At 44.4% G+C, this 14,068-nt stretch overlaps 1 protein-coding gene across 5 annotated transcripts in view; it reads right to left on the bottom strand.

Annotated features, from left to right (window-relative positions):
• SCHIP1 (schwannomin interacting protein 1) overlaps positions 1-14,068 on the bottom strand; it is a 785,715-nt gene that overhangs the window by 110,726 nt on the left and 660,921 nt on the right. For 3 of the 5 annotated variants that reach the window (XM_007454123.1, XM_007454124.1, XM_007454125.1), the window contains one exon: positions 13,336-14,022. The exons of 1 other annotated variant lie outside the window; for it this stretch is intronic. In XM_007454123.1, coding sequence (XP_007454185.1) covers positions 13,336-14,022 — 687 coding nt within the window. The remainder of the gene's footprint in view (positions 1-13,335; positions 14,023-14,068) is intronic. One more of the 5 variants, XM_007454126.1, reaches the window with a different exon arrangement.

Raw genomic sequence — 14,068 nt, 5'->3', positions numbered from 1 at the left:
ACTCCCAAATGTAAAATAGATAGCTCGTGGGAAGCAGCCGCATAGCACAGGGAGATCAGCTCGGTGCTTTGTGACCACCTAGAGGGGTGGGATAGGGAGGGTGGGAGGGGGGGAGATGCAAGAGGTAGGAGATATGGGGATATATGTATATGTATAGCTGATTCACTGTTATACAGCAGAAATGAACACACCATTGTAAAGCAATGATACTCCAATAGAGATGTTAAAAAATCATTAAAAAACAAATAAACGATTCAGATGTTGGCGAGCCAAATACCCTTCCAAAGGACAGTGACAATTTGTGGCTGGCCACAGCCCGTGAAAGCAGACGATGGCTCACAACACAGCCCCCTGACTCCTGCCTTCCTGCTTGGAGGAACCTGCCCTCCACAGGCCTGTGGAGTTTCTCTCTTCACCTGCCTCTCCTGATTCTTCACAACACATGCTTCCTCCTGCAGCGGAGAGACTGAGGGAAGCCAACCTCATCAGAAGAGGAGGTAGCAGTCTTCAAAATGCATTTACAAAGCAAACACACTAGCAGAATCTCTGTTCCGGTTTCAAGTTCACTTGGGATGACTTTGTGGGAGCCAAGAGACAATACAAAGGATCCAACTCTCCCCTCTCTCCTCAAGCCACAGCCTGTATGTTATTTATTACCTTTGTTGGGTAGTTTTAATACAACCTTCTTAATTTTAAAAGCTAATATAAATCCAATTAAAGCCTCCACTTTAGGTAATAATACTGTGCCAACGTTCATTTCTTAGTTTTGACAAGTGTACCACAATTATATATACCACACACACACTGACATATACTCAAACTGTTTATTATATTTGAAGAAATATCAGAAAACAAGTATATTTCTCTTAATAATTATATATGTGTATATTATATATAATATACATATTATATACAATGTTAACATCAGGGGAGATTGGTAAAGGATATTCAGAAACTTTCTGTACTATCTTTGTAACACCTCTGTAAATCTAAAGTTATTCCCAGATAAAGTTTTTTAAAAAAAAGCTAAATGAACATTTCCCATTTTTCCAAAGGAAAGTGAGTTAACACCCCAAACTTGTCTCATTTGTTTGAAATCTGTTGACTTTGGACTTAGAGCCAATAGTTCTAAAGAAGAAAAAAAAAAAACTTCCCAATCTCTATACTTTCAATAAGTCCTCCTAAATACTATATATTTAGTTAAATAAAAACAATACTATTCATCAATATTAAAGTTTCATTAGATTCTATATAACAATAAATTTTATTAGAACTCACCCCTACCACCACCCCTTGGAATTAAATGGTCTCAGAAGAGTTTCCAGCAGATAAAAGAACTGAGGCCACATATCCTGCATTGTGTGTGTGTGTGTGTGTGTGTGTGTGTGTCTGTATGCACACGCATATTTATGTTTAAGACAATCTGTTCTTAAAAAGCCCTTCCCTTTTCGTCCTTCATAAATAACGAAATACCCCAAATCCAAATAACAAATCAATTTTTGAACTGCTTTGAAGATGAAAGAGAAAACTAAATTCTAAGTAATGGAATGTATGTAAAAATAAAGTGAAATAGAGGAAGGTGTGTACCTAAGGCATCTCTTATTTTTTTCCTCTGGATGTTATTATTTCAAATTACTTTAAGCATTGAAAGGGGGAAAAATGTTACCCTGGTGTCAGTAAATAAGACCGACACTCCTTCAGGAGTTTTCCTCCCTGAGATCTCTCATTTCTAGACTCTTACCAAACCTCTTAGCAAGTCATCCCTACCTCATCCCCACTTCAGGTAAGTCATCTAACATCTTTGGGTCTCAGTTTTCTTACCTGTAAAATGAAGGGGTTGGGTTAAGTGTGGGATGGAAAACTGGTAGCCCAAGGCCATCTTCTGAACCACAGACCTGTTTCTTAGCTCCACAAAATTGTATTTATTTAAAGTTATTTGCAGTGCATTTCGTATTCAAGATATTTCTCATAAAAACCTGGGTCTTGGGCTTCTCCCGACATATCATAACTCTGAGACTCTGGCACAGCAACAAGTCAGCAGTATGAAAGAATAGCTGTCTTCTGTCCCTGGGACCTGTCCTCCACTCCTCTCATTAGTTTCCTCCGTGGCCTCTGGAAGCATCTGAGTTTGCCACCCTTGCTATGGAGTGCCTTCCAGCTCTAATATTCACATTCTCAGTGTGATTGTTTACTAGTGAAAGAGAATTTTAATTTGCTTCCAGTGCACTGGACTTCCCGCAGAGGTCTTACATGTTAGTTTAAGCACAACCATTGTACATTTGCTTTGTTGAAAGTTCCCATATGAAACACAAGAAAAATCCATCTAATACTGAAATCACCATACCATAGTAGAGCCAGTATTCAGAAAAATTTAAAATTACTGCTGCCTAAAGTTGTTCTTCTAGGACAAGATCTTACTTTAAGGGCGATTTGGGTCAGACGGTGGGATCACTGTTGGCCGGATAACAACTCTTAACAGGAGATCATTGATTACATAATTTACATAATTTAAGTATTCAAAAATAAAATCCCAGCGGTCTTGTCTTACTCCTCACAGAAGCAATTTTAGAGTGGAAGAAAAAAGGACAGAGCACTTAAGATGTTGTTGCTTATAATAAAATGTCAGACCCGGTCAAAATGGACCAAAATTATGTAAGACTGCACAAAGCAAAAAATTGTAATTTTCAAAAGTGGCATAATTTTTAGCCACTGGTGCCATGAGGAGAAAAACAGAAGGCTAAGTTGGTTTTGAAACTATTTGAAAACATGTTATTTTTATAGGAGTGGAGATTAGGCTTTACGTTCTTTACTAAGAAGACACTGTGCCAGGTTCCCAGAGGTCCAGACCCTTCTTATTTTAGAAAGAAGTTTAACACTACTCTTTCTTTGGATGGAGAAAATGGGGGTACAAGCTACCATGCTGACGGACTTGACATTTAAAATGCCCTAGCATTTCATAACACAGAAACTTTTCTGTTTTTATTTTTTTAATGCTCTAACCTCAAGTCTAAATTTAAAACACGGCTGGAGAGCTCAGGAATTACGAGGAAATTACCTCATTCCCTTTAAACTTTTTTAGACAGCGAAGCTCTTTCCATATATGGCAAACCAAGAAAGAAACAGTACCAAGTTACAGAACCAAGTAGCTGTCTAGATTTACCTGTTCGGGGCATGTCTACAGCCTATTAGTGAGCAAGACGGTCCCTGGCCACAGCTAGCTGGCCTCGGAGAGTGCCCGTCCTCAGCTCTCCATCACTAAGAGGTCCATGAGGGAGCCTGGCCAGAGGCTCTGGCCACCAGAGGTGCCCAATACTAGAGGAGCCACTTTCTTACGGACTTTGTATTGGTTCTCTGCACAGACAGGTCACCCACACAGGAGTGAAATCCGAGAGGAGGAAGCAATGGGTATGTGCTGCCACGGGGACATCGACCTACCAGCCTGGCTGGTGTGTGTCCAGAAGGCGCCAGTAGAAAATCTGCCTGTTGGAGGCTTGACTGTGAGGCTGTAGAGATGCTGCTTTGTTCTCTGCTCTTCCTCAAGCACCGTGAAAACGACCCCATCCACCTGGGTAAATGGAGCATCACCTGGAAAAGCCCCCAACCCCACGCCGCCACCACTTTCTTGATAGAAACTTTTTGTAACATTAAAAAAAAAAAAAACCAAAAATTCATGAATAACTAAGACATTTATTTTTACAAGGAAGAGTTTTGAAGAATCAAGCATCTCTATTAGGACATGGGTAATAAAACTCTTGAATCGATGAATCTGCAGAAATCAGCTGCTGACTAATGCAATGCTCCTTGTAATCCATAAAAATTGAAATTTCTTTTTTGGTATACTATGCTAATATCCCAAGGAAGATTCACAATCACTTTCATGAGCCACAAATACTAAGGAGCGACTTTGAGAAACGGAAGGAAAAAAAGAGAGAGAAAGGTGACATGATATCGCTGATGATGGATACACCAAAAAGTTCACTCAATTACAAGTAAATATAAAATATTTGGATGGAGATACAGAGGTATCAGTAAAATGTACAGATACAAGAGGCAATTATTAGGAAATCTGATATACAAAGCTAGACTGAAGAAAACTGGTAACTTTTTCACTTCCAGTAAGCTTTGCTTTAAGTATAACCTCATGTCAACCAAAAAATATTTTACAAGTACTTTAAAAACCATCAACCTCGTACTGAACAAGCAGTGATCAAGTTCATTACTATCACCTGGGTGTTTCCTAGCCTAAACCATCACCCTTTTTTTCTCTCTCTTTTTTTTTTTTGGCTCTGCCACACAGCTCCCAGGATCTTAGTTCCCCGACCAGGGATCAAACCCGGGCCCTGGCAGTGAAAACGCAGAGTCCTAACCAGTGGACGGCCAGGGAATTCCCAACCGTCACCTTTGAATCGCATATGTTGATACTTTACAGAGAAAATGCCACAAAAGTAGGCAAAAATGGGAATAACCTATAATAACACAAATAGTGAAAAACAGGTCAGGTGGAGAGAAGAAAATTAGGTTAAATATATGTATGAATGAAAACAGAGAAAAACAAGTGATGAAAATTGGTGATAGAACATGCTTGACATAATTATTTAACAAATATATAAGGAAAATAACAGAATCATTCACAAAAGTGAATAGTAGTAACCAAACCAAACCAAAACAAAGCAAACACACCAAGAACATCTGAAACAATGAGTGCTCTTATGGATTTCATAAGACTTGGTAAGTGAAGGAGAATGATTATTACAACTCTCTTGGACCTGCCAAGAAGAAGGAATGATGATTCACTTCTACAGATTTAACTGGGAAACTCAGAAACATCATACAGGCAACGTAAAAACCCAAACACATCTCCCTTCCCTGACGTCCATTTTTCTATCCCTAGTTTTCATCCATATTCTAACAAAGCCAGTGTCCTAACAGAGACTACTTTATGGGCCTCTCCTGAACTCCACAAATGCCTTGCTTTCTAGTCTCTCCTTGGTTTTGTTATTTCGCTCTTTTTTGGGCTTATAATAAACGATTCACTTAAAACTCTGTCTAGTTAGAACAAAATGTCTCCACTTGTGCGGTGAGCCACATGGAAATCTTCTTTGCCCTGTCTTTCTGAACCCGGGCACCACCTCATAGCCTGACAGTCAGTCAATGGATGCATTGTAAATGGAAGTGACATGCACAACGGTCAGCCCTCACCCTCGCTGCTCCCTCCCCTGCCTCCTGGTACTCAGGCAGCTCCTTGCACGGTCCTCAAGGGCCTGTCAGCCCTGAACCTGTGAGAGGAGAGGACTGCGTGTTGCACAGTGCTGGAAAGGAGGGTGGACAGCCAGGAAAAGGTGTTTACAGATGGGAAAGGAGAAAGGACAGAAAAAAAAAATCTGTCAACCCAGGGAGAGTACTGTTCTGCTGGCAGAAATACGGTGATGAGCTGAAATCCCAATGGAAGGAAGCAATTTTATGATTGTATTCCAACATGCGTTTTAAAAAAAGAAAAAGAAATAAACAATAAAATGAAACTTTTCTATCAGGTGATAAAAATTAGAATCTACTTCTAGTCTTGAAGCTCTTAAGTGATGAGGCTGGATCTATCCTCCAGTTAAGTTGTGAAAAGACTCTTTTTAAAAAAGGTAGCTGAAGGGGGCCGAGTTCATTAAAAGTGGGAATTGTGAGTCAGGTGACTCGAGGCTGGGTCAGGCCTGGGCTAAGGAAGGTGAGCAAAGACATTTAATCTTCATAAGCCTGCGTCCTCCTTTGAAAATGGCGAGGGTTTGATGAGATGACCTCTCAGATCCTTTCTATCTTTAAAATCCTATTACTTTTCTATGAAAAATGCTCAGTTTCATAACTGGCACTTGAATTTCTACAAAAGCTGTGTGCAAAATAATCTCCCAGTCACTGACAGTATAAAGCAGCAACAGTATGAAGTGTCATCTGTCCCAACAGCTCAGGGGACATAAAGCAGCTAAAGAAAAGCATTTGCAAAGGTCCTTGTCGTTAAAAAAAACAACAACTTAGGACTGAGTTTCAGAGGCAAGAAAACAAAACCATTCATGTCTTCAGAGGCAAAGGTCCATGAGTAAAAACAAATTTCTATTTTAAAATGCAGATGTAATGTCACAGGGTCCAGATAAACTTTTAAGGAAGGATCTGTAATTACTATTATTAGCATTAATAAAGTTCGTAGTATATCAGCTTTGAGCAAATTAAAAAACTAAACAGAAAGGTGGTACAAAATACATTAACCAGGTAACAAGCATTCATCAAATGTCCAGTCCTCAGGAAATGCCCGAGCCTGTACATGTATGTGTTTGAAAGGGAGGAGGGATTTAAAATAGTTGGGCAGATAAGAGACATACCCACAAAAAGAGAATGCAAACAATGTCACTGAAAGAGCCTGGAACCAGAGATTGACAGGTCTGGTTTGAGTTTTGTCAGGGATGAGCCTTTTAAAACCTAAGAATGAGGAAGTGGAACACAAGTGGAGTAAGAAGTTTGGAAGAGAGTTTGCTTAGAGCCGAGATGATCAGGTACAGCTTCCCAAAGAAGCTGAATCAGCACACGCCTTGGGGAAGAGAGTGCTGGGCGGTTTGGTGGACAGTAGCATCCAGACCTGCTACAGAGCAAAGGGCTCGTGCTGGGCCTTCCTGGGAGTGAAGTCACAAGGAATGCCAGGCAAAGGTTCTAGAGTTGAAAGTGCATTCTGAGCTAGAAAGGGATGGAGGAAGGTGACGTGATGTCGGTGGTGAGATGTTCAAACAGCTCAATGAATGTGTGATGAGAATATCTGTATCTGTTTTTCAGATCTGTGGCACAACAGTGATCCTTAGAATGTTCTAAAGGACCACTATGTGCAAACCACTTGGTGGGCAAAGATTTCCTTTAATCCAACTACAATATTGTCAAAAGGCTCTTCTGTAGTAGGATGAACTATCTGATGGTAGCTGAAATACACAAACAGAGCCTCAGAACCTGTGGTTTACCTGCAACCTAAGTTTTTGGAAAACCCAACCATATTTCTTTAAAGTCTTGAGTACATGCTAATGCATAGAGCAGCCTTTGCAGCTCTTAAACAGAAATCAACATAAATTAGAAAAGCAGACAATGATGACACTAAACGTTTCAAGGTAAAGGCTGAAGCAAAGAATATAGCTAGCTCGGTAATTTCCGGTTATGGCAAAAAAAAAAAAAGTGATTTTAACACTGTCATGTCGTGCTCTCTAAGAGGGATAAGTGATAACTACAAACCACTCAGAATGTTTTCACTGTGGTATCCCAGGCTGATGAATCACATAACTTATTAAACTTATAAACTTTACTATATTTTGCAGGAATAATAAAGACCTCTTAATTCAGTCTGTAAAAATGGGAATTCATGCAATTTAAACATAGCTTGAGTAACTAAGGAAACAAACTACTCAGCCGTTCAAGCTACTTTAGTAGTGTCATTGACGGAGAAGGAGTAACTAGGCTATAATTCTTTCAGAATAATACATTGAAAATAACCTGTAATTAGTACCATTCTCGGAAGAAATGTAGGTTATTTAAAGTTTGCTACTAGTTAATAGTACAAACAAATAAAGAGACAAATTGCTTTCAAGTACTTTGGAAATAACTTCATCAGAATTTGCTTTCAATTAACATGTTAATTAAAATTATTCCTATCTTCTCACTAATGGAGGAAAATGCATCTGTCACAGGCAGTAAAAAATAATAAAACTGCAATGAAAATTGTGTCAGGTCTACAACTAGAACTCCTCTTTAATTTAAAAAAGAGTCCTTTCCTTTTTTTTGAACAATGGGTGTAATGACTTTGGTTGGCTATAAAATGTGATCCTGGTACTTTGCTGTTGTTTTCTCTTAAGAGATAGGGGATCAGTCACCCCAGTCACCTGAAAAGAGATGTCTTGCAAATCCCCAAAGACACAGATGGAATACACCAACAGGTGGGAGAGGAAACCAACATCAAATGGTACAGATTCTCTGGAAAACAGGCAACTTCTCAAACAGTTAAACACACAGCTCCCATAGGACCCAGCCATTCCACTCTTTGGTATTTTCCCAAGAGAAATGAAAGGATATGTCCTTACAAAGACTTGTACGTGAATGTTCACAGCACTCTTTATTTGTCATAGACAAAAACTAGAAACCACCCAAAGGTCCATCAACCAGGGAGTAGGGTATATCCATAAAATGGAACTCTACTCAGCCATAAAAAGGAATGAGCTATTGACATACACAATAACACAGATGAATCACAAACTAATTATATGCTGACTGAAAGATGCCAGACAAAACAGGGTACATATTATATGATTCCTTTTACATTAGTTTTAGAAAATGCAAGCTAACTTATAGTGATAGAAATAAGATCAGTGGTTGCCAAGGAACAGAATGGGAAGGATTGCAAAGCAGCAAGAGGATACTTTTGCGAGTGAGAGATAGATGCATCACCTTGACTTTAAATGTGCAGTTAATTGTATGTCAATTCTACCTCAATGGAGCTATTTTTTTTTTTTTTTTTTTTTTTTTTTTTTTTGCATACGTGGGCCTCTCACTGTCGTGGCCTCTCCCATTGCGGTGCACAGGCTCCGAATGCGCAGGCTCAGCGGCCATGGCTCACGGGCCCAGCCGCTCCGCGGCACGTGGGATCCTCCCGGACCGGGGCACGAACCCGCGTCCCCTGCATCGGCAGGCGGACTCTCAACCACTGCGCCACCAGGGAAGCCCAATGGAGCTATTTTTTTAAAAATAAAGAATCAAAAGGAGGGACAAGTGGGAGGGAGAAAAAAGGGGTGAGTTTCCAGAAGCAGAACAGGCTCAGCATGGAGGATCACAGACTCTGAGGGAAAGAAAACCTCACCGAAGGACCATGGAGAAAAAAGGGTGAAGTTATACTCCACTTAGGAAGAGGGGTAGGTTGAGGCAGTGGGCACCCCCCCTGCACTTGGTGATGGGGAGGCAGAAGAATGATACTGTGACACACTAAGGTCCTGGAGAAGCAGGAGAAAGACAGAGGCTTGGGGCTGAGCTCAGAAGAGGGAAACGGGAAGAGAAGCTCCAGGTTTCCCTCAGGACTGCCCCGCACGATTGTCCACGCCAGTTTCCACAGAGCAGGCAGGGAGAAGGGAATTGAGGATGAACACGAACAGCTGGGGGCAGGACTCACGTAACTTGGCACCTTGGTTCTAAATCTCACTCCTGGGTCGTGTGTGGCCCTTGAGTTTACCAGGGGCCTTCACACACCTGCAGGCCCAGGGCAGGACCATGAGAAACACAGGGACACGGGATGGGGGTGGGGAGGGGTCTGGCCAACTGGAGGGGGCACTTCCAGGAGTAGTGCTGGTTGTTGGGTGAAACCTCTCCCCTCCCCCTCCGCCCCCCCCCCCACCCCCGTCCCCCAAAGAGTGCTTCAGGCACAAGGGAGCTACTGGGGATAAGGCAGTGGAATAAAGTGACCTCGCTGCCCTCAGGGCTCTGATGTCAAGGTGAGGGCTTGGGACGTTGAGGAGGGGGTGGGCTTCGTGAGGCGATGCAGGTTTGTGATGGAGCAGCCCTGAGAAGACAGCAGGAAGTCAGGCCACCGGAGCTTCCTTCAAGACTCCCCAGGCTCCTCCTGCTCTGACACCAAAGGTGGTTCCCAGGAGCCTCCAAGCTCATCCCCCTCCACTGGCACCAAGGGAGAGATGAGCTGCTCACAACTTCACAAGGTAAAGGTCAGCCCTAGGTTTTAAGTCCTACCCAGATGTTGTGTGTTTTTAAATGTGCCTCTAAATCTTCCCTGGATTAGAGACAGCTGATCATCAACACATCCTTGCAATCTCAGGCTTTCGTTTTGAGTGTATCACTGTAGCCAAGAGGAAGACAGGGGCGTTGAACAGGGATGGGGAGGCTGTCGCTGCTTTGCTGGGCAGAGCTCAACGTGTTTCCATTCAAACAAAACCAAACCAAACCCTGTCTGTGAGAAGAGACTCGTAAAGTCATGGGGTTTTCATTATTTCCTAGTTTACTTCTGTCCTTAACATTAAGGAAATCCAAGAGAGGACCTGTCATTAGGAAACCATTTAAGTTATTTCAGGAAGGTGGAAGCTCTTTCCTTTCCTTTTGTTTCAACTAATTTTGAGCATCAGAAGGAAAAAACCTAGTCTGGCATCAGAAGGAAGGACAAAAGCCCTTTCGTAGTTTTCTTACTGGGATCTTCGGCAAATCTCTTAAGCTCTCTAGGCCTCAATTTTCTCAACTGTACAATAAGGGGGCTGGCTTAGGTCTGGGCCGTGTAAGTCTTATAAACACTTCATTTATTCAGTATTTGAGAACCTATTACTTCTCAGACACTATTGCAGGCACTAGGTTCCAACAATTAAACGATGCAGGCAAGACCCCTGCACTCCAATTCGATTCTAGAGAACCAAAAATGAAGGAGAGCTGAACATGATAATGTCAGGCAGTGAGAAGCACTAAGAAAATACACAAGGAGTGCCTTGGTAGGTGGTGGAGTGCCTTACTCTGTATTAGGGAGGGGGGCCAGGGACAACCTCTCTCAGGAGGTGAGTTGAGCACAGTCTGGGATGATGAGGAGGAACCAGCCACTGGATTCCAAGCAGAGGTAACAGCATAAGCAAAAGTCATGTGGTGGTGGGCTTCCCTGGTGGCGCAGTGGTTGGGAGTCCGCCTGCCGATGCAGGGGACGCGGGTTCGTGCCCCCGTCCGGGAGGAGACCATATTCTGAATGTGTGTATTTGTGTTTCATGATGCAAGGCTTGAACCACGGCATAAAGATTCTCTGGAAGTCAGATTGTGGACAAGAAAAAGAAAAAAAAAAAAAAAAAAAAAAAAAAGTCACGTGGTGGGAATAACTTATTTGGGTCTCTTCACAGGTGAAGGAGCTGTACCTGCCTTTTTCATTTTATACCCCTCCTCCCAGTACTATGTATTAATTTCACTTAAATGTATTTACACACACTTTTTAAGGAGGAGCAAAAATATCACTCGATTTGAGCAACTCCTTCAGGACAGACTTCTTTTGCACCAACTCCTTTGTTACTCTTAAACTTCTGTCCTTAGGGTTATAAATTCTTGCACTTATTCCAGGCAGGAGTAAACAGGATTTTAACCAGTGTTTTCCAAACTTTTATGACAGTGACCCACAGTGGGAAAGAAATCTTACACCGTAACCCAGCGTCTACATAAAACTGGAACAAAACTTTCTAAAAAACACAATCTTACTGTGACTACCTGCAACACACTGCAGTACATTCTATCTTATTTTTTAAAAAGTGATAAGGTGATTTCATGGGGAACTTGCAGTTCGAAAAACACTATTCTAAACTGACAGCGGCTAGTAATTTTGTTCCAATACAAACCAAAATACGGAAAATTTCAATATTAAACAACTTCACAGGCCACTTCCTTCTGCCGATTTTTTGTACATATACTTACTTTGAATCAATGGAACCCAAATTTCGGTGTGACCTGTGGAGGAAATGCCCAGGGGGGACATTTTCAGGAGGGCGAGGGAAGGAGAGGAGAGGGGCCCACAATGCAAACTGTTCGCTAGGTGAGGAGACAAGACACCCTCAGGTTTCAAAGATGGCCCAAGAAGGAAAGATTGTCTCTACAACAATACGGAAGAAGACGTGTGTGTGTTTGGGGGTAGGCTGGTCTGTTAGGTTAGCCATTAAATTATAAGTTCCCGGGGCGGGGGGTGGGGGGGTGGGAGTCAGTCTGCATCCCTACCTCGCTCACCGTAATTCCAGGCCCACGTGGTCAGATGTGTAACTGCAGTGCTGAGAATCACACCTTGAATTTGGCACAGAACACATGGGTGCTCAAGAACTCTTTGAATAATGCAACTCGTTGTCACCATCAAACCCTAACTTTGCATGTATACGCCATGATTACATTTTCCTGGAATGTAAAAATGTCAGGCCATAGTAAAGGAATCTTATGTATCTTCAAGTCATTGTTTAAGTCCAGGGAGCTTAATCAGGTATTTTTCTCAGCACTGGGTGGGAAAAGCATGTTTTGAATTGCAAGGTACAAGACAGAGTACTGGCTGTAACGGAAAGATTCCGTGTCTGCGAGTGGCCATGGTAAACAGCTGGTATTAAAATGAGTGTGTTAATTTAATAGGTAGTTTCTCAAGGGACACTAACCAGTGGGCTCTGTCAGGCAAGGGCTCTCTCTGATAGAAACCGTGCCAATTAACTGTCCTTACCCCTGAAGTCAGAAGTGCATGCACCCAATTTCCAGTAGCCCCAGGGCCCTGGAGCCGAAAAATTACACCTGCAAGCAAGCATTCTCCCACGCTGCCACACTCAGAAAGCAGCTCATTTAAACTGTATGCCCTTCAGCCCCATTTAGGATCCGTTCATTAATGATTTCAAATTACAACTGTTGCTTTATCTCAAAACAGTGATAAATAGGGGAGCTACATTCATGACGCTTTTCTTTTAAGTCATTTATCTGCTCTCCTCTCAGGGGCAAAAAAGATGTTGAGACAAGTGTGAACCTGCCAGAGCTTCTTATTATAGATGTATCCCTCCTTCCCTCCCTCTCTTTTCCACTCCAGCACCCTTCCCTCTCTGGGTTTCCTGAACTGAGGCACAAGCCTCCGGTAAGGAACTGCTTATCAAAACTAGGAGGGATTCAGCGGAGAGGGGGTGAGTCAGCCCACAGAGGAAAGAACCACTCCCTCATCCTAGCAGGTCAATTCACCCGTTCCCTCAGGTCAACAATAGATCGGGTTTCAGAAAGGAAAAAATCTCAGAGGAGGGCGGTCAACCCATTACAATTCAGGAGCATCCGCTCAAACGCCAAGAGGGCACAATCCCTGCTGCCTCACCGGAGGTGTGGGCAGGCGAATGCGTGCTTGTGCGCAGGGACAGCCTGTATATGGACGAGACATTAGTGGCAACGAAGGGACACCCACCACGGCTGACAAAGCCACAACTATTACGACCTGAAATATCACCCACACACAGGCCACCGACTTCGGTGCCAAAATCTCCCCGGATTTATTTTCAGGCAAGTGACTCACAACCTCGTCTCCATAAGTAATTCCATTAAAATGAGTCGCTGGTTCCACTAACCCGACTTTCCGCTGCCCTCTGGCTGCCCCTCCCTCCTCTCCGCCCATCCTGCAAACCCAGACAGCTCAGAGACTGAGCAACGGTACCCCAGGGGAGCATAAGTCAGGCTCTCCTGCCCGGCACCCACCCTCGGGGCAGGATGAATGGGGCCGCCGCTGGGCGGGAGCGCGGGTAGGGCGCGTGCGGGCTGTGCGCGGGGTGTGTACGTGTGTGCGCGCGTGGGCACGCACCCCGGGCAACTTACCGAGGTGGAGTTGGTCCTCGCCTGGCCCTGGTTCCGCACCTCCTGCTCCCGGAACTGCAGCCCAGCCAGATGCTTCTCCAGAGCCTCCCAGTCCATAGGGGGCACCGGGGGCTCCTCCGGGACGCACGTCCCGCTGTCCGTGGACTGAAGACAGAGGCTCCCGGCCGCCGGGCCCCGGCCACCGCGCCGGCCCCCAGCCGGCTGAGGCTTCTGGACCGCCCGGCGGGGGCCCCGGGAGCCGCTCGGCCGGCTGGCCACCACCACGTTGCCATTGTGCCTGAGGTCCTGAGGGTCGTGCGGGTGGAGGTTGCCGTTGGGCACGGGGGGCGGCATGGCGGTGGTGGCGCCCCTGCCGCCGCCGCTGCGGGTCCTGGCGCTCACGTCCCCCGGCTCCTGGGCAGGACAGCGATCATCCCGGTACCCTCGCTCGCTGCGCTCCTCCTCGTCTCCCTTCTCCGCGTCCTCCTCCGGCGCCCACTCATCAATCACCTTCTTCTGGTAGACCGGGAAGGGCTCCTCATAGCCCTCCAGGGCAGACACCAAGTCCAGGCTGTCCCCCGGCGACGGCGAGGATTTGCACTCGGAGCAAGGGGTCACTTTGGTGGAGTTGGACTGCGAACTGGCGCGGCTACTGCTGCTGCTGCTACCGGCGTCACTGCCTAGATCCATCCCATCCTCTCGGTAATCCTGGGGGGAGGAGGCAGAAAGAGTGAGCCGCCGGGCCGAGCCTGCT

The sequence above is a fragment of the Lipotes vexillifer genome, unplaced genomic scaffold (genome assembly GCF_000442215.2).
Source record: "Lipotes vexillifer unplaced genomic scaffold, Lipotes_vexillifer_v1.1 scaffold641, whole genome shotgun sequence".
In the NCBI taxonomy this organism is placed as follows: Eukaryota; Metazoa; Chordata; class Mammalia; order Artiodactyla; family Lipotidae; genus Lipotes; species Lipotes vexillifer.
The sequence above is the reverse complement of the archived record's forward strand: the minus strand, read 5'-3'. Positions and strand labels throughout refer to the sequence as shown.